Genomic DNA, 26,624 nt, shown 5'->3' on the forward strand with positions numbered 1-26,624 from the left:
GACATTAAGGTGTCGGGCTACTTGAACCTGGCGGCCGACTTCACGCACAACTTCACAGACGGTCTGGCTATCGGCGCCTCCTTCCTGGTTGGGCCTGCCGTCGGCATGGTAACCACCATCACCATCCTGCTGCACGAGGTGCCTCACGAGATCGGAGACTTTGCCATCCTCGTCCAGTCCGGCTGCACCAAGAGAAAGGTACAGCATACCGATAAGATATGTCTAGCCAGCTCAAAGATGTGTTTTATTTAAGAAAGCTCTGCTTCTCTGAAGAGCTGAGAAGCAGCTTATACTAGGAAGCAGGGCTTAACACTAACACACGCCAGGTAGCCAAATGCGGGTGAATATCGGCGTTGGCTAGTAGATACCGAAGGTTCACTAGCCATTCTGGCGGGTCCGTTACTATTCTGAATGATGAGGCACCGCATTTTGTAGTTTTTTTCCTCGGACCGTCTTTGCTACAAAAGCAATACAATGCGCTTTCGCGAGCCTACAATACCCATGAAGCACCTGTGTCACGTGTCACCTGTGTGTCACGCATGCCAAGAATCTGATAGAGCGACTAGTCTTGCGAAGAGGAGTGGCAACGAGCTACCGGCATATCAGCGTGCGTTTGGAAATGTCACTGAAAACCTTGTCGTGAAAATAAAGTAGCCAAGTTCATCTCAACTGACGTGTTTTGCGATCTGTCATTAGTTCAATACTTAGTAGTAGTGTACATTAAAATGACCAAGGCGAGAGGAAAACACGCCAGCCTGTCTTGTGAAAGTCTCGAGACTATAAGCGCAGTGATAAGACAAGGACACATGCGGCATTAATAATGTTCGGTTTAAATTATTTTCTGATTTGCCTGTATGTCTTCATACCTTAATATTCCTCCATGTTTCTTGTGCTGTTGTTCCCGACTGTCAAACCGGGCTTAAACAACGAGCAGTAGCCTACTGCAGCCTTCCAGACTGCATTAAGCACGTCCCTTGCCCGTTTCGCCTTGCGTCCGTTTATTTAAACAACTCAATATTAAACGAAATGAAAGGAAGTCGTAGCCCAGTTACCGCATCTGTGTGCGCTTTTTAGTGGACACTATAAGAAAATATTCCAGAAGAGGTGTTATTCCACATCCATGACCGAGGAGAGGCGAACTTGGCAATGACTTTTGCTATCTACTTTGCGCATCAATTTGGACGCTATGTGATATGAAGAAAGTGCCTTTCAGATCAAAGGCGCAAATGTTTTGCTCTCGTGTAGCTTACATTTGTGCCCTTCCACAACACTGTGCTTGGTGTTTCTGCATGGTCAATATAGCCTATGCCATTCCTCAGATCAGTAAATCTGTTCTTTCCATAGCATGCATGCATGGACCAGTTAATAGGCCTAACAATTATAGGCTAATTATTAAGCCCTATATTATATTATATTATATTATATTATATTATATTATATTATATTATATTATATTAGCCTACATCACATTATTACAGCCTATTATATAATTCTTTAAAGCTGCTATGATGGTTAAGAAAATTATGGCTAGTGAAAAGGCCCAATGGCTAGTGAGTCAGGAAAACCACTAGCCAAAATGGCTGGTAAGCGAAAAAGTTGTCAAGCACTGCTAGGAAGATAAGTAAACTGGCACATTTTAATGGTCAGGAGATTTGAACTTTATCCGTTTCATGGATCCTCGTCCAGTTCTACTGTACCAAGAAGAAGGTGCTTGTTTATCTGATGCATAGGGACCTCCTTGGAGGGTAGTGGAGGTACTGCAAGAGTGTCATGGACAGAGGGGACTTTGCATGAAAACATGCAGGTGTCATGACAATTTGGCATTAGCCATGATGACCATTAGCTTGGGACAGCACCCGCCTTTTTAGTCCACTGGTAACATGTCTCCAGATTCACAGTAAAAAGTAACATAATTTACCACATGCCTATTAATGACTGCAGTCATTCACATTCCTGAATGTTCATGACAAGTCTTATGTCATTGTTATGACAATGTCATGTCAGTCCTATTGGGGGTTACCAAATATATTTACTTTGCCAGTGAATTTCACATTTGAATTCGCTATATTAATGGACTTTATTCTTAGGTCCAATAGGGGGTCCCAGGCAGCAGAAAAAGTTTGGCGGCTGCTGAGTTTGCAGTTAAATGGTCAGACATGATGCCTAAATGCTATTACTGATAATCAGGGCCGCTGACAGCTTTGGCTGGGCCCAGGACAAAGCCATCAGAAAGGCTCCTTTGTCATCTTTCCTGCTGGTGATAATAATGATACTGATGCCACTGCTACTAATGACCTCTTTGCCCTCTCCCCACCAGGCCATGTGTCTGCAGCTGCTGACGGCGGTGGGAGCGCTGGCCGGCACGTCTTGTTCCCTATTGGCTGAGGGCGTGGGCGCGGCCGCCACCGCCTGGATCCTCCCCTTCACCGCTGGCGGCTTTGTCTACATCGCCACGGTGACCGTGCTGCCCGAGCTGCTGGTGGGCCGCTCCAGCCTCGGCCAATCGCTGATGGAGATCCTGGCGCTGCTCTTTGGAGTGGGCATGATGGTGCTCATCGCAGAGTACGAGTGAAACCAGGAGGGGGCGACGTGGGACGTTCCATATGTTTGACAAGGGACTGAGTGAGAGACGATGTGGAGAGAGTAAATGAAAGAGACAGAGAGAGGGAGAGAAGGAAGGAGGACAAAAAGACTGTAATCTGTGGAGAAATTTCAGGATCAGGACGGGGGAAAGAATCATGCATAAAACACTGTTACGTTTTTTGGAGTGAGCTACCGAGTTTTGATTGCTGACAGGTGGCTGGGGAAAAAAATGGTTATTCTATGATGTGGATGCTGGACGAAGCCAAGAGGGAAGCTGTGTAATAATGTGGAGGTGTGGTAGAGAGAGAGAGAAAGAGAGAAAGAGAGATGGAGGGGTTTCACCAGAGAAATGATTCTGAAAGTTTACCATGTGGTAATGTTGGATTTTCAACTGTATTTAACATCAATTTTCATTCCATTGCTGTCACAACATTGGTCCTTGCGATAACACTTTTTTTCTTCTTTTTCACAACCTGAGATTTACTTTGACAAATGACTTCCTTGTGGAATAGAAATAGACATGTGGAATGAATCAGTCTTGTCATCTGTAGTTTTTGCAGTTTCTACTTTTAAATGTTAATTTTCGTTGGTTGTATTTGTACATTATAATTTGTTTTATTTGACTTGAACCAGTCGGATTCTTTTTTTTTTTTGCCCCGATATGATACACTCAATCTGCTTGCAGTCATCAAGTGATTGTTTTTCTGTCCCTTTGAGCTTTACTCATTGTTATGAGTGTGTCTATCTCTTATTTTTTTTAATACATTTTCCTTCCCGCTCTCAAAGTGAATGTTTACGATAATTAGACCAGATCTGTGACCGTTAAGAACCCAAACTAGGCAGGCATGTACACAGTACTATTGGGCTTCATTCAGCGCAATATTCCTGGATTGTCGCTGCATTGTGAATGTGCGCTTTAGACCACTCTTGTTGTCGTTCCTCTGTTTGGAGTCGTTTTAAAGCAAAGCTTCTTGTGCAAATAGCCTCAAATGATGTATGAGGCCCATATGAGGTATCACGTGAACAGCATCTGTAAAGAGTGGCTTAGTAGAACTTCAGTAAGTATTGTTATCAGCAACTAACTTGGGTGGCTGATATTCCAGGAGGAACATGGTGAAGTGATAAACCTGGTTAAGTTAACCTACAGGAAGTACTAAACCTCCAGATGTCATTTAGTTCAGAAAATCAGGACTCCACTTCACTCCAGTCTCCTCTATTAGATGATTTGCCACTACCTCGAGGTTAACTTGACCATGTTTACTACTGAACCAGCCTCTGTAGAGCAGTTGTGATTTTGTCAATTTTTACCTGTAACTGAGCTGCAGCTCTTCAACTTCACAAAAGTGTTTTGTGTATTCTAGACAATCATGAAAAAATTGTGGCGAAATGATATTACATTTTCCAGACACACCTGTCTTCTGACTAACACACACATGCACAGTTTTTTTTTTTTTTTTAACGTTTTTTTCTTGGAAGGACCAAAAGGAGGAGAGGGGAAACTGGGAAAGAATGTTAAATGATTTATTGTGTTTTTGTTTTTATTAAAAAATACAGAAAATGTAAAGATTTTGATTAGTTGCTGTTTTGCCATCTTTTTTGCGTGTTCTCCATTCCAAACAAAAGCAGTTCTTCATGTGGATGTTTGCATTTCATCCATGCTTTTTAAAAAAAAAAAAAAAATGAGTTATGAAATGCTTGTAGTTAACAGCAGTTAAAATGTGTAGGCCTACTCAACCATAATACAGTCTATGGTATGGAAGGGAACAGTGGAGGATGCTGGCTAAGTGTACTTGGGCTGGGTCACTGGGAACCCCTGGTCAAGAAAATCTTCATTCAGTTAATAACTCATACAAGCATTGACAGACTTATGATGATTGGTTTTCAGAAAAATTGAACAGAATTGTCAATGCTTACTTTTTTTTAGTCTCTGTAGCACGTAGAAAGATTTATATAGCTTAGGCTTCCTTTTGTAGAGCATCTTTGCGCAAGGGTGAAAGTTTACTCTTTCCCATTCGTCTTAGGAGCCAACAAACTAAAAAAAAGTAGGGCCTAAGTCTTCCTGTTCATCTTCAAACATTGCTTGAATCCACTGACCTCCATCTATGGGATCATCAGATATCGCGTCCCCATTTCCTATCAAATCTGAATCAATTTCCTCAATATCGCTACTGTCACTTACTATAGGCCTATGTGTCAACCATGGGCACTAACGTCAGAATTTTTTTTCACTCTCCAACTGAGAGACGAATTGCACAGTCAAATGAACTTGGGTGCTTTTTTGGTGTAGGCTACAGTATTTAGACCAACTACCAAACATTTTGTTGGTAACACACATTTACGTCAGCATGTGTATTTCAGGCATGGGACAACATAAAATTTGCATGTACATACGTTTAAAATGCCTCCATCCTTGAAAACCGCATGAAGGTCACTGCCAGCTAATGGTAAAAAAATCATATGCATTAGTTGCGGCAGCCAGCTGGTATTAAAGGTAAAAGCACACAGATGCGTCTCCCAGTCAATTTGGGTTATAGATTGGGTAGGGTAGACACAGGCGTAATCTAAAGGACAATTTAGACCCATACCCTACGTTAGTGCAGCAAATACCTCAAACAATCTTTCACTTGGTGATGCAAGCATCAAATTTGGTTCAGAGGTGCTTCAGACCCTACCCTTTCAGAAAAGGTCGCTATCCAGGTGAAAAAACAAAATGGCGGCCATTTTCCAAGATGGCCGCCAATTGAACTGCTTTTAAATGGCTTTTATGTATATTTTGATTGACTGACCATATTTTGAATATCTGTGTATGGAAATATATTATGTTGAGCATGGAAAATTCAATTATACACTAAAAAACTCTAAAATATTGAAAATTATAGTATTTTCATAATTACATGTAAATTAACACTCACTGAATGATTCTATATATTACAAAAACAGAAGTAGGCCTATGATGATTACATGCTTGTTGTTTGGGTAGGAAAACTCTCTGATGCACATGTCGGATTAGTTCTTTTTAGTCAGTCTTGCATCCACATTTTGTCAGTTGCTGGCAACTCTCCGCAATTGCAGGAAGCTTTGACCAGAGAACTTTCCAGGCCTCGTCATCTTTTTGCCACCCCAGTTGGCAGGGCTTTCAATTTGCATTTTTCACACAGTAGCCTGGCCCCATATACAGGCAGTTTGGAAGGCGGACCGTTTAACATGCTAGACTAGGGATGCACTTGTCGGTGGAATGGTATCATAGGATCTTTGTTTCCGAGCAAACAAGTCCAATCTTAACCTCATCAACCTTGTCTGCAGTACTGTTCTTGTCATACATATTGATGACAAACTTCTCAAGAAGGTTCAGGTCAGTATCTTCAATTACTACTGGTATGAACAGAGCTTTTTGAAGACATGAGTCAATTCAGGGCAGACGTTCCATGTTTGCCATGCTATTTTCTTGCCTTTGCTATGGAAAGCTGATACAACATCACAGCCAGTGAAAGAATGGAAGGACATCATGCTTTTGCCCAAGATTGAACACCATGTCATGAATTGGCAGCCACCTGATGGAATGACCATGGCCGAATTCAATCCACATCATCTCTAATCCTCACCCTTAAAAGAGATTGGTTAAAAAAACGACTAATCTTGTTGGTTGAGGCAATATTGGTCAAATTAACTGTGACATTGGTAACTATTAAACAAACAAATTGGTTATCTAACAACTAATATCATTGGTTAAGAACAAATTGGTTGATTTAACAAAGATATTGGTTAACTTTAATAACAGATTGGTTGAAAAATGACTAATATCATTGGTTAAGCAAATGTTAACCAAGAGATTGGTAACTGACGCAGGTCTGACGCTCAACGTCAAGTACGTAACTCTGCTTCTCAATTTTCTGACAAAGCCGCCATCTTGGTGCTGCAGGAAAGCCGTTTGAGATATTGATGAAATTCAAACACTTTGTGAGGTAAGTTCGTTTATTTTCAATGTTTCGTTGATAATTTCAAGACAATGCCAAATATACAGTGAATAACGAAACAGTTTCTTGTTCAGGATGGTAATTTGCAATGAATTTGTCTTCAGACCATACCTCCGCTAACAGGCCACTATTATAACTACCGGTATGCTAACTTAGCCCCTAGGTTGTTTTCACAACTTTGTTGGAAAGTTTGTGTTTTGTTAGAAACAAACTCTACGAAATTTACAATATAGATTTGCTCCGAAAGAGCTATAAAACTTGTCCAGTGGTGCCAAAACACCCATGTTAGAGACTCTAAATTAATATAATATAATTTATGAGATGCGTTCCATGTTTGCGAACCAGGAAGGCATTTGCCAGAACTGCTGCGAAGCAAGGGAAGGAGAGGTCTCTAGTCTGTTTTGAACAGCACACCACGAGCGCAGCTACAGCTCTTGATCATGCGTGTGACTACTTTAGTTAAGAAATAAATAACAAGAAAAATACTATGTCTGTTCAGAGTTGGAGTAGTGACAAGCAACACCGCAAGAATTTGCACTTCACGCACGACACCAGGTGCTCCACAAGCCCCCCAAACACAATTCATTCTCAACCTTAAAGGATAGTTCCGGCGTAAAATGAAAGTTTCACCATCGCTTTCCCATGCCACATAATGTATCTAATGATGAGCCATTCCGGGCAATGCCGCGCCGTTATGGAGTTAGCTTATTTTAAGCTTTTTGGTGAAAAACGCAGCCAATGCATCACGGCGGGGCCAATTATAGGCCTATTATTTTCTGATGTTTCCCCGCTATAAACAACTTCAAAACGCTACACACTTCATCACAAAGGTCTCGTCAATCAAACCGAGGCACAGAGACGATCATCGGACCACACAGTCTTTCACTGGCCAGTGTTTCCAGAGGTGTCTCACTGTTGCAACTCTCTGACCCGGATGCAGGCTACTCAATCAGGTGGCTAGGTAGGCTAAACATGGTCCGCGGTTCTTACACCGGCTGCGACCGTAAAATGAAAAGCTGGAACCCCGACCGTTTTCACCGACTGCCACTGTCTAAACCAGCCATATTCCGGGAATGACTAATAGCATTAGAAGTGGACGAAACTGACATATAAACCCTGAGGGATCGCTACTACCGTGTGTGGAGGGAGCATTTCGAGGATGATGGCTACAAGAAGAGCAAGGGAGATGGAACACCAAAACGAAACCATCTTAAGAGGAATGCTGTGCCAAAAAGGCGCATGGCTATGGAGGTATGTTTGAAGAGAGAGAAACATGTGTAAATGTGTCTGGCTCATGAATCTTGACTGTCTGTGAATCTGTGAAACTGGTTGCAACACCGCGCGTCTTTGCCAGCAAGCACTCTGTTTTGGGAAGGCATAGCCAACAGGTGCAGTAAATGTAGCCCACTACAGGAGATAAATACACGGTCAAAACAAACTAGCGCGGGATGGCAAGTGAAATTGTGAAATTGTGCGACCTGAGGCATTCGATGTGGTTGATGTCAAGCATGCTAGAGTAGTTTCAGTGAAGTAAGTAGACTCTAATGACGAGGGCGCGCGAGGTCAGATGGACCATTACGCAACGGAGGAGGGCTGGAGGAATTTTATAAAGTCGTACTAGAAGTGCTCTTACAGATGTAAGTACACCACCAGTGGTGTGTTATTACAAAGTTGACTCCATGTTATATTATACCGTGTTGCAATTACTTTGTAACTGGAGTAGTCTGCCTACCTGTACTCTCCATGCAACTCTTCAAATCTGCTGCCTGCACACACGGTAGTAGCGATCCCTCCGGGTTTTTACGTCAGTTTCGTCCACTTCTAATGCTATTAGCCATTCCCGGAATATGGCTGGTTTAGACAGTGGCAGTCGGTGAAAACGGTCGGGGTTCCAGCTTTTCATTTTACGGTCGCAGCCGGTGTAACCGCGGACCATGTTTAGCCTACCTAGCCACCTGACTGAGTAGCCTGCATCCGGGTCAGAGAGTTGCAACAGTGAGACACCTCTGAAAACACTGGCCAGTGAAAGACTGTGTGGTCCGATGACCTTCTCTGTGCCTCGGTTTGATTGACGAGACCTTTGTGATGAAGTGTGTAGCGTTGTTGAAGTTGTTTATAGCGGGGAAACATCAGAAAATAATAGGCTTATAATTGGCCCCGCCGTGATGCATTGGCTGCGTTTTTCACCAAAAAGCTTAAAATTAGCTAACTCCATAACGGCGCGGCATTGCCCGGAATGTCTCATCATTAGATACATTATGTGGCATGGGAAAGCGATGGTGAAACTTTCATTTTACGCCGGAACTATCCTTTAAGTGCCAGTTCAAATGCCCCACAGAACAGAATGCAATGACACAGACAGACACCGGACATGCACTGGCTGACCACTTGATATTCTACTGATGACTGGGTTCAACCGGCTGCTCTGAGTCGTGCACGTCTTGTATCGAATGTCAAATGTTGTGCGTACGACCTCTCTATGGTTGCCAGATGTATGGCGATTTCCAGCGCAAACATGCTAAAACAAAACTCATTGAAAAATAACCCTGATGCACGCGGCTGAAACAGAGCACAACAGCGCACAGAGAAGTGGCATGATGCGTATATTTAGGACCTGGTGGCACATTATGCCAATCACCATAGCTTATTGCCATAATAGCAAGAGCTAACAAGCAGCGAGCAACAAAGCTAAAAACAAAGCTAGCTTCACAAAACGTTAGGTGGCCTGCTTATAATCTACGTTTCTGAAACAATAAAGCAAGTTTGCCTACCGTTGTAGAAGTTATCCTGAACGTATATGTGTCCATGTGAAGATCCTGTCGTTATGTTAAATCCATTTTATGCATTGCCTGCCTTGACATTGGGAGCCATCGGCTGTGTATGCGCGCTTTAACTGTCACTATATTTTGCCCGTAATCGCTAGTCTGTTCAATGTAGTTTCTAGTTCTACTGGCAGCCAGGTAAAGTGGCTGCCGATCCTGAAGTATCATCCGTTTCCCTCCTTGGCAAATCATAGACGGGCAATATGATTTACTCGTGACCAATTTTGAGCAATATGATTGGTCAAGCATTCGTTTTTTTCAAAACTCCAGAAATTTATGGCTGCCAACTCGACTCGGCACCAGTTTTTGTTTTAGCATCGAGAGACGTGTAGTACTTTGTTTCACCAGATGGTTACCCAATGGGAGGGGGTGGGGCGCTATTTCCCCAGCTGGAAAATACTCACAGAGAGTGACGAGAGTGGAAGGGAATATTAAAAAGGGAGACGATATACGGAATGTTTTAATGATTAACGGATATATTCCCCGTTTTGGGAAAATTAGGGGATGCCTGGCATCCCTTGGCATCTGCGACGACACGCCACTGGTCAGAGTTAAGACCTAGCTAAATGTCCGCTAGCAACATAGCTCTATCAGTGGTTTCTGGAGGAGGGCCGAAGGGAGTGCTTCCCCGCCGGCCAGAGATTGTTTGCGCCGGTGTTCTGTCCAGTGTTGCCAAAAGAAAATCAGCCAAAGTCGCTATGGGCTTGCTGAAAAGTCGCTAGAAGTCGCTAGATGACGTCATGACGTTACATATGACGTCACAATGTCACGCACGGCGCGCTGATCTACAGAAAACGTGCCCACATGCCTTCGTCCACAGTACAAATGGGCGGTGCTAGCTACTTTTTGGAGATTAGAGCTTATCTGCAGCCCCGCTTAACCGTGGGAAACGCTTCTGACGGCGGCGCAGAGTCAGAATTATGTGGAAAAACAATTCATTTGTCACTGAAAATGCACGTTTTAAAATGTCGCCACATGCACCAAAAAGTCGCTAAAGGCGCTAGATGAGTTTTTTGTCGCAATGTGCCCGAGATTCACTGCGGTCGGTGCGGCCAGCCTGCTAGTGCTCATTTAAATTTGTCATATGCTTGTAGGGTAGACCGAGTAAAGTTAAATAAACCTGTGTAACCACAAGACTCTGATCTAATTCCAAAGTGTAGGCATAACATAAATGACAGTCCCAAAACATTTGGTGACCATATCGAAGATTGTGTAATCTCGGTTTATGTTCCTGCCATATCTTTGTCCCATATCGCTTGCCGTAGCCTCATACAAGCAGATGTACGTGCATGACAATTCCTGCGCGTATCACAAATGCCCCGTGTACATCGGGAGCGACCAACGCGAATGAAGCGACGGAAGTCATTCATTCTCTATGGAGGGTGCGCGACCAGCGCTCCCGGAGCGAATTCGCCAGGGGCGAAGCTTCTTGAGCGACCAGGGCGGCTTTTGACGATTAAACTCAAGCTAATCTTAAGCGAATTCGCTATGACGCTGTTCGGCGAAAACCAATCGGAACGTTCATATCGAGGAATGTCCCAGGCTGTCAAGACAGAGCCGTTATGTGATTAGCTGAATCAAACATGTCAGTGCAGCGTCCAGAGCGAATAAAACGAATTCATGGCGAAACTTCTTCAACTACCCCAGCTACCCGGTCGCGTTGGTAGCGCTTGATGTACACGGGGCATAACGCTGCCACACCGTGGTGCATCATGTGTCACGTCTGTCTCTACCCGCTGCCTCTGGAAATGCATTGTGTGGTGTCGTGGGGAGGGACACTGATTTGCCTCTCACAAGACAAGCGAAATAGTCGCTAGATTCGGCCAGATTGAGCCTGAAAAGTCGCTAAGTCGCTAGATGATTTTTTTTGTCGCCAGAGGTGGCAAAAAGTCGCTAAATCTAGCGACAAAGTCGTTAAATTGCCAACACTGGTTCTGTCGAGATGTGTTGCCTCGTCGAGATGAGCGACCGGTCGCCCTATACGATAGTGGTGTTCTATCGATTTGCGATGCCTCATCTAAATGAGCGACCTTCATTTTCCACGGAAGGCGTTTCAATCGGTCCACGTAGGAGTCGGACTGTTTTAATAACCAACTACTTTGTTTATTTCGTGTGGAGTTTAGAACGTGCGGCTGCTGACCACTAAGAACGTGCAGCCTCTCGTTTGAGCTACTTAAGAAACGTGCCATATGAAAGAGAGTTGAGTTTGCGCAAATACTGGAGAAAGTGTTTGGGATCAGGGCCTGGCTACGAGTTGTTTAATGTAGTCATTTGCTGTTGGTTTGTTTTCAATGCGACGTGGGCTCGCAAGGCAAATTGTCACATGAAATCATGCTATGGGGATAAACAAGCGCGGTTTAGATATTCCCAGATAGCAGATAGCGTATTGTGGCTTTGTTTTGGCAGATGTCTGTCTTTTAATGACCGGAATCATAATTTCATAACATCCCCACGCCAGTGCATTTCTTACCATGTTCAGGCATTTTACAATGCAGTCGATGCAAATTCTTGAGTGAAAAGGGTGGAGGGAGCATTTTGACAGCTCAATTAGAGGTGGCGATTTTTTCTACATAAATAGTCTACATAATAATTTTCTACATAAATAGTCTTTTCTGATCGATGTTACAATGTTCGAGGCTGAGTGTGAGCGATTACGGTTAGGCAACAAAGTAACAACTGTTCGAGGCTTTCCAATGATCTGCTGGATGATCCACGCTATTTCCAGTTTTCCCCCCAGGGGATATATCGTAACTTTCAGTCCATGACAGTCGGTGGACAGGCTGCTACCTAGACTAGGCTATGGATGACTGGTGGTAACCTCAGGATGACATAGGCTACAGTTTGAGTCACTAAAGTTGACAGTCTCAGGGGATCCTGTATCGTAACTTGCGGTCTCACAATTCGATGGGCAATCACCCGCGAAAACCACCGCGAGGGTGTGCGCATGCGTGCGCATGCTCAGTAGCCTAGAGAATCACATCTCGACGGGTCGCTCATATTGGGAGGGAAAGTGGAAAACAGCGATCCTAGCGGTTACGTTCCAAACACCAGGGTGATCCTATTGAAACTCCCATAGACAAGTTTTTAAAAAAATCCCACAAAGATATGACTTGGAACTATAACACCAGACACATTTTTCAGCGTACACAATATCATGAACTACTACCTGTGAAAATCTCAAGTCATTTTTTGCCCTTTTAAGAAAAATAGAAATTGTGCCAATCTGGTCGGAAACGGACTACAGCTCCCAGCATGCTGTGCTTCGCGCCTCGTTGACAACACAGAGAAACAAATGAACGCGAACGAACGCAAGTTCTTCGCATATCTTCACATTCTTGTAATCCTATGAGTTCCACATTGTCTTCTTATTACACATATATACACGCGATCATTTTGGTATGGTTTTAAATTCTCTAGTAGATATGATGGCTTCTGTGGTGACGAGTAACCACCTCTCTGGCTCATGTTTGGCTATGCTAATTTGGCTATGCTAATTACATGGAGTAAACAAGCCACACATGCCAGTCAGTGTAGTTCTGTATTAGCTTTTTAAAGAATATTAAAATCAGCTCAGATCAGTGAAAACCCGAACATTTTACCACCTGGTTCGATAAAACGGGCCAACATGCCCATAATATGACTGCCACTACTTCTACTTCGTCGTCAGGGCCGAGATGTAATTTTTCAAAGAAAAAAAACATTCATTTGTTGCAGGGGGTTGGAACGTTGCCAGCAGGGGGCGATGAGATTACTTTCCCTCCCTATAGACAGGACACCGGCCTCTTCACCTGAAAGAGCTAGCGCTGCATGATGAGGTGGTTCCACTGACGTGTATAGTATAACTGGACTGCGGAGTTCGATAGAACTCCATTCAACGGTTTTGAAGCAACCGCGGCTGATTTACTTCCGCCCCAAAAATGCGGAAATATAATAATCACCTTGACAACGTTGAGCTACATTGCTGATAGGTCGACATCGCCGGCCAATCCACAAACAGACACTTCAAGACATGTCCCGCCCCTCCCACCCGAATATGACATGGCGTCCCCAGCAGAAATATTGAACCCACTTTTCAGCTGTGGAACTGGTCGACACAGAAACCCTTGATTGTCATAAAAACAGCAACACAAGTTCAAATGGAACTGGTGATCGGTAAGTATGGCAAATATACCATGCTATTAATAAAATGATACTTTGGGTTAACGAAACCTTGAAGAGCTTGTTATGATGACCATAATAATTTTAGCTTAGCATCTAACGTGAGCCAGCCGAGTGGCGAAAGACCTAGCTTACTATAAGTTACTTCACCACGTTGTAATGTAGCCGCAATTAAAGACAAATGGGAAGTTAGGCTACAAACAGAGCTGTACACAGAACATGCAGATGTGTCTTTGGGGTCGGCGTACCGTTTGGCAAAACATAATCCATGTCAGCAATACTCAGTATCAACATTGCTTTTGTATGAGAGCTCAGAATGCTCCAATTTTCATGTTGTACATCTGCGTAAAATATTGTTTGGTTTGTGTCTGCCACACCAAGTTAATCCTCTACGGACATTTGTAAATAACTTTGAATGTTTGGGCATCAAATNACATGCAAAACCTTTCCGTTTGACAGACAAACCATGGACGCTGAAGAAAGGCTCCTCGACGCCAAGCTGTCATCCGGAAGATTGAAGATGAAGATTGCCGTGTCGAGCAGTCATCATGACCATTTTTTTGCTGATCCCCCCAGTTTTTGAAAAGATTCAGAATACAAAATCACTCTTAGAAGTAGACGGTATGGTAAACAAACCAAAGTTAACACCTTTCAGTTAGTAAAACATAGCTGGCCTACAGTCCTGCCCTACAAAGGCAAAGAGCAGTAAGTGCAAAAACCCCAAACTGAGAAAAACAGCTTTTTGTGTTTTCTTTACACAACTTTTTACTCATAGGCCTATTTAACACCAAAATTTGTAATTACATAGATTAAAGTGAGTTGAACACACCCATATATTTTTTATTAAATTTTTCCACAATTTGGCAATTTTATAGGCTATACTGCATTTTGCCTTTGTATTACAGCTTAAAATTACACAAGCATACAATAAGATAGTGCAGTATGATGACCATAATTACTCTTTTTATGGGAAAATCAGTAGGCACTGACAATATTTTTTGCTGTAAAAATGTTCCTTGATGCCTAAGCAATGGAACAAATGTGTATTTTACAGATTTTTAGGCCTACTGCTAATAAATGCACACTTTCAAGAAAAAGCTAGGTTGCTAGGCTACAGTCAGCAGTTAGCAATTGCGATTAGCATCTTCTTTGTTCTTTGATCATTTTCTTCCCTAATCCTTGTAAACATACAAACACGCAATCATGAACAATTTCAGTGTGGGATTTCTTAAGTTTGTGCTGCTTGGGAGTGTCTAGAAAGTGTATTGGTTAGCAATAGAGTGAGTTATTAGGAAGTTATTAGCAATCGGGATTAGCATTGCTAATCGTGATTAGCATTTCTCAGGATGTTGTTTGGCTCTGCATAGAAAGTGTAAACACACTCATTAGCATTATTAATCATGATTAACATAATCATGACACACACTGCAAACTACCAACACTACCATGCTGCAAACTACTAACTACAAGAAGTCCTTTTTCAAAAAATATAATAACAAATGCTAGGGCAAGGTAAACCAAGGCAGACTGCAGTAAATGACTGAAACCAAGGCAAACAGCAGTACAAGAATAGGCAAACTGCACTATAAAAACACTATACTGCACTTTGGCTTGGTTTTAGCCTACTTTTCAATACACACTGCAAACTAAAATCTCAAATATTTACATTAAACTGTTTACAGATCAACATGAAATTGTAACAGATTGAAGAGCTGACCGTGCACTTTCTATTTCTGCAAAAAAATTTTTTTTTTAAAAATGCACTTACTGCTCTTTGCCTTTGTAGGGCAGAGTAGGCTATGACTAAACATCTGGGTGTTTTGTATGCTTGACATAAAGATTAAAATGAAATATTCACCCTTATGTTCAGCTTTTTAAACTTGCAAATCATGGAGTGGACATTCTTCCCCAAGCTTGTAAGAAATGCATTACTTCAATCACACAGTGTCTCCCAACTTCTTTTTTGTCTCATGTACCCCCTAAGCATTTTTGTCATACCATGAGTACCCCCTCCCTCATGCTCTAGTCTACTGTATATCTTCCTCTATCCCAGTGGTTCCCAACCTTTTTCTTCAGGGACCCATATTTTTACCATTGTAAGCTTTGGTGACCCAATCATGCCAGCGCCCACGCGAGAGGGAGTCCCAGGCGAGAGGGAGTCATGCGGAAACTCATTAGAAAATTGTATTCCTCAATTTGTCTTCAGTCAAATATAGAATGACTGTTTAATGTGTCGCTTACATTTTGTTGCCTCTATGCATATATCAGTTTAAAAGCTTTACTTTGTCATATATTCAACATGGGCTATATGGTATTAAAACGAAACCCCTTAAAATCAAGAGGGCTTCGCGACCCACTGTGGATCTTTGGCGACCCATAAGTTGGGTCCCGACCCATAGGTTAGGAACCACTGCTCTATCCCAATATGATTATGCTCCATACATTTCTTTTTATTGATACCTGCCAATGCATGTACCACCTGCATTGTGTTCACGTACCCCTAGTGGTACATGTACCCCTGGTTGGGAAACACCGATCTAAACAGTTGTTACAATAGTGTGTTAACCAATATTACAAATTAAACAAAATGTGCGGGCTGCTGTATATAAGCATTTATTAACTGTGTTTCATAATTGCAATGGTTTTTGAAGCTGGTTCTGCATATCGGATCCTCTGTGGTGGTAGGATGCAGGCAGTAGCGTACTGTGCACATCTTCAGCTGTAACGATAAATACAAATCTATTTTAAAAAAATAATTAATGTAACATTAACATAATTGAAGCATATCACTGGTATATATAGAGTAACTATAACATTTCAGTGTCTACAAATGTCTACATTTGTTTAAAAAGGAAAAACCCATGAACATCCTTCTCAAAAAAGTTTTGGGTGCAGGACTAACAAAGTCAAATGACAACTGAAAATTAAGTCTGCTCACCAAGCTCCTGTTTTACTTATTTAATGTGATGAGCTTGAAGTGCAGACTTCATTTTCAGTTTTCAAATGTCTTTATTGTCCCATTACATCTGCAGAAATATGGGGGTGTACACTCACTTGTGTAATACACTATAGATGTAAACAGAGACGTTGTCCAAGTCCTTGGTCATGTGATACCTGCTGCAGTGTACTCCACGTCTTCAGACCGCTCCGCTGTAAATAAAATAATGGCATATGAAGTGTGATGAGAATACGTCACCGTTTGATACACCAACAACTTAGGTTCATGGGAAGAAAACACAATAGATAAGGAGATGGGCTGCTCATGTTTCAAAGCATGCTGCCTAATCAGTGAAAATCATGGGGTGGTAGTTTCATGGTGTGGGCATGCATATCTGTCAATAGAATTGGTACCCTTGTAATTATTGAAGATAGTGGCTACTGACAAAATGCTAAGAGTTTTCTACGCTTGATGTATACTTTTATCCAGTCCAATTACTTTTTGTCCCTTCAAATTGGGAGGCACATGTAAAAATAAGTGATAAGCTTTGGATGAAAGCATTGGCTGAGTGTAGTGTAATGTTACATACCGGGTACTATATAGCATCATAGATGGCAGCAGGCTGGTCGGGTCCTCAGTTGTGCACTGGCAACAGTGGCTGGTCCTTGTCCGTGTCTCTATGGGGCCTCTTCTCAGGTCGGAGTGACAATCCTTGATGATGTTGACTATGGTGAGACCTGCTGGCGTGTAGCCTACTGTACATTTTCAGACATCTGTAAAGAAAATGATGACAAACGAAGGGTGATGAGAACAACATATATTTCATTACTCACAAGCAGGTAATTGGAGTGCTTCTGGGTCTTCACCTTTTTTCCTTGGTGCTCATCAGTGTAGAGGCTCTCAAACTTGGTCCAGGAGGACAGATGTTGAGGCACTCAAGGTTGCAATTCTTTTAAAAAAAACTTTTTTATTTGGCTACAATGCCTACGCGTTTCGGTCCTTATGGCCTTCTTCAGGGCGTATCAAGGATACAAGCTTGATACGCCCTGAAGAAGGCCATAAGGGCCGAAACGCGTAGGCATTGTAGCCAAATAAAAAAGTAAAAAAATTGCAACCTTGAGTGCCTCAGCATCTGTCTTCCTGGACTATATTTCATTACTATTTTATTACTAATATATAAACACATGCAGAGTAAGCAGATGATGGTGTTAGCTTTACATTGGAAGGTCTCTGGTCTTAACTCAGGAGCATACTTTAAGGATTTGAAACTTTACTTACCTGACAGTGAGTCCTGGCTCTGTTTTCCAGGTGAAGTGTGGTTTGTTGTTTGCCTACAGAATGAAACCATGTCACATGAGGATGGGGAAATGTTTACTACACAATGCACTCGTCAGTAGGCCTACAATTAAACATTAATGACACAATTTGCATTACACTATGCACTCGTCACTCAGTACAGTCAACATTAATGACGCAATTTGCATACTGAAAACGAACGTACCAATGACCATCATTTCATCACCAACTAGCAATTTGGCAACACAGAAACAAACAATATTTAACAGTTGACGGAGGAACACAGCCAGACTACGTTGCTTTTCCGATGTGGCCACTGGCCAGCATAGTGCCAGAATGGTAGTGAAATGTTTACTCATCTTGATGTAAGGACTTGGCTACGGTATGGAAGGAGGGAATTACACCTGACGCACGCCAAACAGACACATTTTGCTTTCAAAAGCAATGGCATTCAAATTATAATTAAGTTACTTGACAAGCCGACAGATCATCAAACACTGAAAGATCAGCATGCTGTCTTGGGCTAATAACAAGCTAGCATTGTCGTACGTGTTTGTTTAACAAAGCTCAGTCATTTTGGTCAATCAGCCACGTATATACATGTTTTTATTTTACTTACCAAAACTGCAGAGGTCCTTACAGAGTACGGAGAAGTACATCCAAAAGTACAACAACGCATATTTGTGGGGAAAGTGTACCAAAATTAAATAACCCATCGCAGTAATGAAGCTGTTGAAAGCAGAGCTGGTTGAAAGTAATGCAGCAGGGAGGGGGCTTCCCCTGGAGACGCCGCGAGACTCGCCCTTCTCCTTGACAACGGCCTGCCTGTCAATCAAAACAATAATTCTAAAGAATGGCAACTGCCAATCAACCCAAATAGCCATGCTCATTGGTCATTTAAACTATTTTAATAGCTTTCTTAAATAAAGGGTCAGCCCGAAAAAAATATCTGGGTTGTTTGGGAGGGAGGGGAGACTACCGTTTTAACGAAACAGGGCCGACTCGGCAAGAATTGCCTAGGAACTATATGGCTTCAAGTCCACCATAGAGATCAATGGAAAAAGGCGCTCTACTTCCTTCTTCCGCCCAAAAATCGTCCCATGTCCCGCCCCCAGCCGTTGCTTCACAACCACTGACGTGTATAGTATAACTGGACTGCGGATGTTCGATGTGTTGTGAAGCAACGGCTGGGGGCGGGACATGGGACGATTTTTGGGCGGAAGAAGGAAGTAGAGCGCCTTTTTCCATTGATCTCTATGGTGGACTTGAAGCCATATAGTTCCTAGGCAATTCTTGCCGAGTCGGCCCTGTTTCGTTAAAACGGTAGTCTCCCCTCCCTCCCAAACAACCCAGATATTTTTTTCGGGCTGACCCTTTATTTAAGAAAGCTATTAAAATAGTTTAAATGACCAATGAGCATGGCTATTTGGGTTGATTGGCAGTTGCCATTCTTTAGAATTATTGTTTTGATTGACAGGCAGGCCGTTGTCAAGGAGAAGGGCGAGTCTCGCGGCGTCTCCAGGGGAAGCCCCCTCCCTCCCTGCTGCATTACTTTCAACCAGCTCTGCTTTCAACAGCTTCATTACTGCGATGGGTTATTTAATTTTGGTACACTTTCCCCACAAATATGCGTTGTTGTGCTTTTGGATGTACTTCTCCGTACTCTGTAAGGACCTCTGCAGTTTTGGTAAGTAAAATAAAAACATGTATATACGTGGCTGATTGACCAAAATGACTGAGCTTTGTTAAACAAACACGTACGACAATGCTAGCTTGTTATTAGCCCAAGACAGCATGCTGATCTTTCAGTGTTTGATGATCTGTCGGCTTGACAAGTAACTTAATTATAATTTGAATGCCATTGCTTTTGAAAGCAAAATGTGTCTGTTTGGCGTGCGTCAGGTGTAATTCCCTCCTTCCATACCGTAGCCAAGTCCTTACATCAAGATGAGTAAACATTTCACTACCATTCTGGCACTATGCTGGCCAGTGGCCACATCGGAAAAGCAACGTAGTCTGGCTGTGTTCCTCCGTCAACTGTTAAATATTGTTTGTTTCTGTGTTGCCAAATTGCTAGTTGGTGATGAAATGATGGTCATTGGTACGTTCGTTTTCAGTATGCAAATTGCGTCATTAATGTTGACTGTACTGAGTGACGAGTGCATAGTGTAATGCAAATTGTGTCATTAATGTTTAATTGTAGGCCTACTGACGAGTGCATTGTGTAGTAAACATTTCCCCATCCTCATGTGACATGGTTTCATTCTGTAGGCAAACAACAAACCACACTTCACCTGGAAAACAGAGCCAGGACTCACTGTCAGGTAAGTAAAGTTTCAAATCCTTAAAGTATGCTCCTGAGTTAAGACCAGAGACCTTCCAATGTAAAGCTAACACCATCATCTGCTTACTCTGCATGTGTTTATATATTAGTAATAAAATAGTAATGAAATATAGTCCAGGAAGACAGATGCTGAGGCACTCAAGGTTGCAATTTTTTTACTTTTTTATTTGGCTACAATGCCTACGCGTTTCGGCCCTTATGGCCTTCTTCAGGGCGTATCAAGCTTGTATCCTTGATACGCCCTGAAGAAGGCCATAAGGACCGAAACGCGTAGGCATTGTAGCCAAATAAAAAAGTTTTTTTTAAAAGAATTGCAACCTTGAGTGCCTCAACATCTGTCCTCCTGGACCAAGTTTGAGAGCCTCTACACTGATGAGCACCAAGGAAAAAAGGTGAAGACCCAGAAGCACTCCAATTACCTGCTTGTGAGTAATGAAATATATGTTGTTCTCATCACCCTTCGTTTGTCATCATTTTCTTTACAGATGTCTGAAAATGTACAGTAGGCTACACGCCAGCAGGTCTCACCATAGTCAACATCATCAAGGATTGTCACTCCGACCTGAGAAGAGGCCCCATAGAGACACGGACAAGGACCAGCCACTGTTGCCAGTGCACAACTGAGGACCCGACCAGCCTGCTGCCATCTATGATGCTATATAGTACCCGGTATGTAACATTACACTACACTCAGCCAATGCTTTCATCCAAAGCTTATCACTTATTTTTACATGTGCCTCCCAATTTGAAGGGACAAAAAGTAATTGGACTGGATAAAAGTATACATCAAGCGTAGAAAACTCTTAGCATTTTGTCAGTAGCCACTATCTTCAATAATTACAAGGGTACCAATTCTATTGACAGATATGCATGCCCACACCATGAAACTACCACCCCATGATTTTCACTGATTAGGCAGCATGCTTTGAAACATGAGCAGCCCATCTCCTTATCTATTGTGTTTTCTTCCCATGAACCTAAGTTGTTGGTGTATCAAACGGTGACGTATTCTCATCACACTTCATATGCCATTATTTTATTTACAGCGGAGCGGTCTGAAGACGTGAAGTACACTGCAGCAGGTATCACATGACCAAGGACTTGGACAACGTCTCTGTTTACATCTATAGTGTATTACACAAGTGAGTGTACACCCCCATATTTCTGCAGATGTAATGGGACAATAAAGACATTTGAAAACTGAAAATGAAGTCTGCACTTCAAGCTCATCACATTAAATAAGTAAAACAGGAGCTTGGTGAGCAGACTTAATTTTCAGTTGTCATTTGACTTTGTTAGTCCTGCACCCAAAACTTTTTTGAGAAGGATGTTCATGGGTTTTTCCTTTTTAAACAAATGTAGACATTTGTAGACACTGAAATGTTATAGTTACTCTATATATACCAGTGATATGCTTCAATTATGTTAATGTTACATTTATTATTTTTTAAAAATAGATTTGTATTTATCGTTACAGCTGAAGATGTGCACAGTACGCTACTGCCTGCATCCTACCACCACAGAGGATCCGATATGCAGAACCAGCTTCAAAAACCATTGCAATTATGAAACACAGTTAATAAATGCTTATATACAGCAGCCCGCACATTTTGTTTAATTTGTAATATTGGTTAACACACTATTGTAACAACTGTTTAGATCGGTGTTTCCCAACCAGGGGTACATGTACCACTAGGGGTACGTGAACACAATGCAGGTGGTACATGCATTGGCAGGTATCAATAAAAAGAAATGTATGGAGCATAATCATATTGGGATAGAGCAGTGGTTCCTAACCTATGGGTCGGGACCCAACTTATGGGTCGCCAAAGATCCACAGTGGGTCGCGAAGCCCTCTTGATTTTAAGGGGTTTCGTTTTAATACCATATAGCCCATGTTGAATATATGACAAAGTAAAGCTTTTAAACTGATATATGCATAGAGGCAACAAAATGTAAGCGACACATTAAACAGTCATTCTATATTTGACTGAAGACAAATTGAGGAATACAATTTTCTAATGAGTTTCCGCATGACTCCCTCTCGCCTGGGACTCCCTCTCGCGTGGGCGCTGGCATGATTGGGTCACCAAAGCTTACAATGGTAAAAATATGGGTCCCTGAAGAAAAAGGTTGGGAACCACTGGGATAGAGGAAGATATACAGTAGACTAGAGCATGAGGGAGGGGGTACTCATGGTATGACAAAAATGCTTAGGGGGTACATGAGACAAAAAAGAAGTTGGGAGACACTGTGTGATTGAAGTAATGCATTTCTTACAAGCTTGGGGAAGAATGTCCACTCCATGATTTGCAAGTTTAAAAAGCTGAACATAAGGGTGAATATTTCATTTTAATCTTTATGTCAAGCATACAAAACACCCAGATGTTTAGTCATAGCCTACTGTAGGCCAGCTATGTTTTACTAACTGAAAGGTGTTAACTTTGGTTTGTTTACCATACCGTCTACTTCTAAGAGTGATTTTGTATTCTGAATCTTTTCAAAAACTGGGGGGATCAGCAAAAAAATGGTCATGATGACTGCTCGACACGGCAATCTTCATCTTCAATCTTCCGGATGACAGCTTGGCGTCGAGGAGCCTTTCTTCAGCGTCCATGGTTTGTCTGTCAAACGGAAAGGTTTTGCATGTCATTTGATGCCCAAACATTCAAAGTTATTTACAAATGTCCGTAGAGGATTAACTTGGTGTGGCAGACACAAACCAAACAATATTTTACGCAGATGTACAACATGAAAATTGGAGCATTCTGAGCTCTCATACAAAAGCAATGTTGATACCGAGTATTGCTGACATGGATTATGTTTTGCCAAACGGTACGCCGACCCCAAAGACACATCTGCATGTTCTGTGTACAGCTCTGTTTGTAGCCTAACTTCCCATTTGTCTTTAATTGCGGCTACATTACAACGTGGTGAAGTAACTTATAGTAAGCTAGGTCTTTCGCCACTCGGCTGGCTCACGTTAGATGCTAAGCTAAAATTATTATGGTCATCATAACAAGCTCTTCAAGGTTTCGTTAACCCAAAGTATCATTTTATTAATAGCATGGTATATTTGCCATACTTACCGATCACCAGTTCCATTTGAACTTGTGTTGCTGTTTTTATGACAATCAAGGGTTTCTGTGTCGACCAGTTCCACAGCTGAAAAGTGGGTTCAATATTTCTGCTGGGGACGCCATGTCATATTCGGGTGGGAGGGGCGGGACATGTCTTGAAGTGTCTGTTTGTGGATTGGCCGGCGATGTCGACCTATCAGCAATGTAGCTCAACGTTGTCAAGGTGATTATTATATTTCCGCATTTTTGGGGCGGAAGTAAATCAGCCGCGGTTGCTTCAAAACCGTTGAATGGAGTTCTATCGAACTCCGCAGTCCAGTTATACTATACACGTCAGTGTTCACAACACATCGAACATCCGCAGTCCAGTTATAGTATACACGTCAGTGGGTGGTTCGCTAGCAACAATTAGCTATAGTGTAACGGTTAAATCATGTTGCCTTTGTTGAGGGATGTTTGAAATAGCCCGATGTATTCATAACTGAATATTGGTTTCTTGTTAGAAACGATCACATTTTGAATATAATGTTGTTCTGAAGTTACAACATGCCAAGTTAGTGTTGTAAGCCTGTTGGCGCCAAAGTTAAGAGCTAGCTAAATGTCCGCTAGCAACATTAGAGCTAGCCAAACTGAACAATGAATCTCTTGTCCGCTAGCAACATTAGCTAGCTAAAGTCTTTTTTTTTGTTAGAAACGAACTCCCTTTGAGTATAATTATGCTCTGAAGATATCCAGTTAATGTACTTGAGTCAAAGTAAAACACAAATACCAGAGAGAAGAGCTAGCTAGAAGTTCGTTAGCAACATCAGCTTATCTTTTAGCTGACTCAGAAGCTTGAAGTAGCCACAACTTATGCCTGATTTTTATTGTTAGAAACGAACTCATTTTGACTATACACTTGCTCTGAAGTATGTTTTAAGACATGTGCCTTTCCCTGTTCGTTGTGTAAAGGAAGTGAGTAAGTAAACTGATTCTGATCTTGTTATTGTGCACACAGTGTGCTGTTTTGTCCCATTCTGTTACTGCCAACTCTGTGGGCAGTTCTCTCTGTTCAGGGAGGGAGAAACCACTGTCAGCCATCAGATCGTGTTCTTTTCAATAAATAGGCATTACCTATTTGACAGATTTCTCCTGAAATAATGAGCCCAGAAACACCCAGATGTGTAGGGTGCTTAATTTTTGGCTTGATCAAAGATGCTTAATTTGTATGGTTACTGCAATAAATATTTAGATTTCTTTGCCCATCCTTTTTGGATCTACTAGTAGGCCTAGTGATTGTAGAGGTCTTAACAAGTGGGCTATGCATCAGATTTCATTTCAAGTGATGAGTAAAATATCCAGAAAGATATATAATCTGTTCTTTTTGCCCTCTAGCTTAGCACACTGAATTCTTTGAGCCATCTGGTGTCAATCCGTGTGGGAAAATGATCAATGAAAACAATTTAAGGAATGCATCTTATAGATGTTTCATATTGTAGGTCTATACAGCCTATTTTGTCATGGTGGTGTTATCATTTTTCAAACTTTATTTTTGTGTAATAATTAGGCATATTGATACATAATCATGTTCATGTTTTGTGCTGTCTTGCTTTGCAGATGACAGAATATTGCTGAAGGATCCTACATGGAAGCTGGCTGATTACACGGAGTGATTCCTCTGGTGTGGTGTACCTCAGAGAAATAAACACTGTTGCAAGAGGTGAGTTTAAGTTTATAAAGTCACACAAAACCTATCCATGTGTTTTTAAAAAGTCAAAGTTCTAACTTGCTCTGTATTTCATGCTGTCAATATGAGATGCATACTAATGTTGTGTGTTATTATTGCAGCTGAGAAGATGGCCAAGATATCCTTATTGCTGGATGGTAGCTCTGGTCGTAGTGGACCATATCTGCAAATGCTTCTGAACTTTGACAGAATTTCTAAAGGTTAGCAACCATTCACAAATTTACACCACATGTATGTGTGTTTCAAATGTCTTAACAGTTTGAACCACACACTGTTAATCAGAGATGCATCCTGTTCATCTTGTGTGTTATTTTGAGAGGATAGGTCGCCAGCGACCCTATTCACTTGCTGAAAATGCTTAAATACATCATAACAACATTGCTATGACATTACATAGAGCCATGACGCTGCACTACAGGGTTAAGGATGGCAGCTGCCTGGTTACAGTACATTGATCCCCTTTGTAGCACCATGTCTAAAAATACTGAAAAAAAAAACAGTTTCTAAATGTACCAGTAAGCAAATTTTAATAAATCTGCACCAAATGTGTGTTTCAAATGTCTACTATCTAACAGTCTGAATAACACACTCGTACACAGTGGTGGACAAAGTAAAAGTACTTTGGTGGTGTAATTACAACAGTAGCACATGATATTACATAGCTGTTACACCGTTTGCTCCAGTATACCTACCTATTGAGATAGACTGTGTTATTACTGAAAAACAATAAAAACCTAACAAGAACCCACCACAAACTCAATCCAACCTGTGCAGAATCAACTCATCGTAAGACAAGTACATTGGTCTACTTTTTACTCAGATAAGTTACCTGTGTTGGAAAGAAACTGTTTAAAAAATAAATAAAAAAAACTTCTACTTTTACTTTGTCCACCACTGCTCAGACATTACCAATTGTTGTGTGCTCAGAGCGGCAGTTTACAAACGCACCCTTGGTGCCTTCTGCTGTTAGGCCTATGACGCTGATCCCACCGTTTCATTGATTGGAGTATTTGGGTTACATTTTCTCAATTTGTTGTATTTTTCAGGATCGCTGAGGACTCCCCCTCCATGCGTGACCTCTTTGAGAAATTTCCACGCTTTCTGGAGATGCCAAGTTTGGTACGTCTGCCAGACATTTTTTTAACCTTTATTTAGAAAGAACAAGTCACTATATAGTTGTGTGCATTGTTGATTTTGGCTATACTTGGTGTTAATTAAGCTTCCTGATACTGCATGATTTATACCGTTCACTCAGTAGAGTAAAGCTTTCTATATAACCTGTTAAAACAGGGCGTTATAAATTTTGTGGTTACCAGAATGGCAATTACTGAGTCGCAGTGCATTACTAAAGGCCCTATGTTATGTCATGGAGTAGTACTGGCAATTAACCTTTCAATGACTATTACAGCATGTTTCAGATGGTATGGCGTGCATTATGGGGCTAAGCACCATTGATGTATCTCTCTCTCTCTCTTTCTCTCTCTCTCTCAAATCTTAAAAATTCTTTCAGACTGGAACCAACTTTGCATCCCTCGGCACTAACACTGAGAAGGTTTCAAGGACCCCACTACTAGGAGGCGAGAGTTTGACACGGCAGTGTCATCACTGCCATGGATGACAACGTAACCATTCCTGTTGCTGATTGCCTGACTTGCGCAGTGACAAGCTTTTCATGCTCTACCGGGTGTGTAACTTGGCATATC

The 26,624-nt window shown here is 41.9% G+C and overlaps 1 protein-coding gene and 4 long non-coding RNA genes across 6 annotated transcripts; 3 read left to right on the plus strand and 2 right to left on the minus strand.

The window, feature by feature from the left end:
* Positions 1–3: 3 nt before the first annotated feature.
* LOC134444022 (zinc transporter Slc39a7) lies at positions 4–4,155 on the plus strand (the record flags this gene model as incomplete). The annotated part of the gene is made up of 2 exons (XM_063193507.1): positions 4–198; positions 2,318–4,155. Coding segments are annotated over 2 exons (450 nt in total), but the record flags the coding sequence as incomplete, so codon positions are not given.
* Positions 4,156–13,209: 9,054 nt separating this feature from the next.
* Positions 13,210–14,201, plus strand: LOC134444021 (uncharacterized). The gene is made up of 2 exons (XR_010033837.1): positions 13,210–13,531; positions 13,997–14,201. It is a non-coding gene; the product is annotated as an uncharacterized LOC134444021 (long non-coding RNA).
* Positions 14,202–16,134: 1,933 nt separating this feature from the next.
* On the minus strand, positions 16,135–19,418 carry LOC134444023 (uncharacterized). Of its 2 annotated transcripts, XR_010033839.1 has the most exons (5): positions 18,391–19,418; positions 17,754–17,806; positions 17,065–17,248; positions 16,592–16,687; positions 16,135–16,256 (listed from the first exon to the last, which is right to left on the minus strand). It is a non-coding gene; the product is annotated as an uncharacterized LOC134444023 (long non-coding RNA). The 2 variants fall into 2 exon arrangements; XR_010033838.1 differs by having other exon boundaries at positions 17,754–19,417.
* A 46-nt stretch (positions 19,419–19,464) lies between these two features.
* LOC134444024 (uncharacterized) lies at positions 19,465–21,711 on the plus strand. Its single transcript, XR_010033840.1, has 4 exons — positions 19,465–20,095; positions 20,601–20,784; positions 21,162–21,257; positions 21,593–21,711. It is a non-coding gene; the product is annotated as an uncharacterized LOC134444024 (long non-coding RNA).
* Positions 21,712–22,369: 658 nt separating this feature from the next.
* On the minus strand, positions 22,370–23,526 carry LOC134444025 (uncharacterized). The gene is made up of 2 exons (XR_010033841.1): positions 23,205–23,526; positions 22,370–22,739 (listed from the first exon to the last, which is right to left on the minus strand). It is a non-coding gene; the product is annotated as an uncharacterized LOC134444025 (long non-coding RNA).
* Between the last annotated feature and the right edge of the window lie 3,098 nt (positions 23,527–26,624).

The sequence above is a fragment of the Engraulis encrasicolus genome, unplaced genomic scaffold, assembly GCF_034702125.1.
Source record: "Engraulis encrasicolus isolate BLACKSEA-1 unplaced genomic scaffold, IST_EnEncr_1.0 scaffold_434_np1212, whole genome shotgun sequence".
Lineage (NCBI taxonomy): Eukaryota > Metazoa > Chordata > Actinopteri > Clupeiformes > Engraulidae > Engraulis > Engraulis encrasicolus.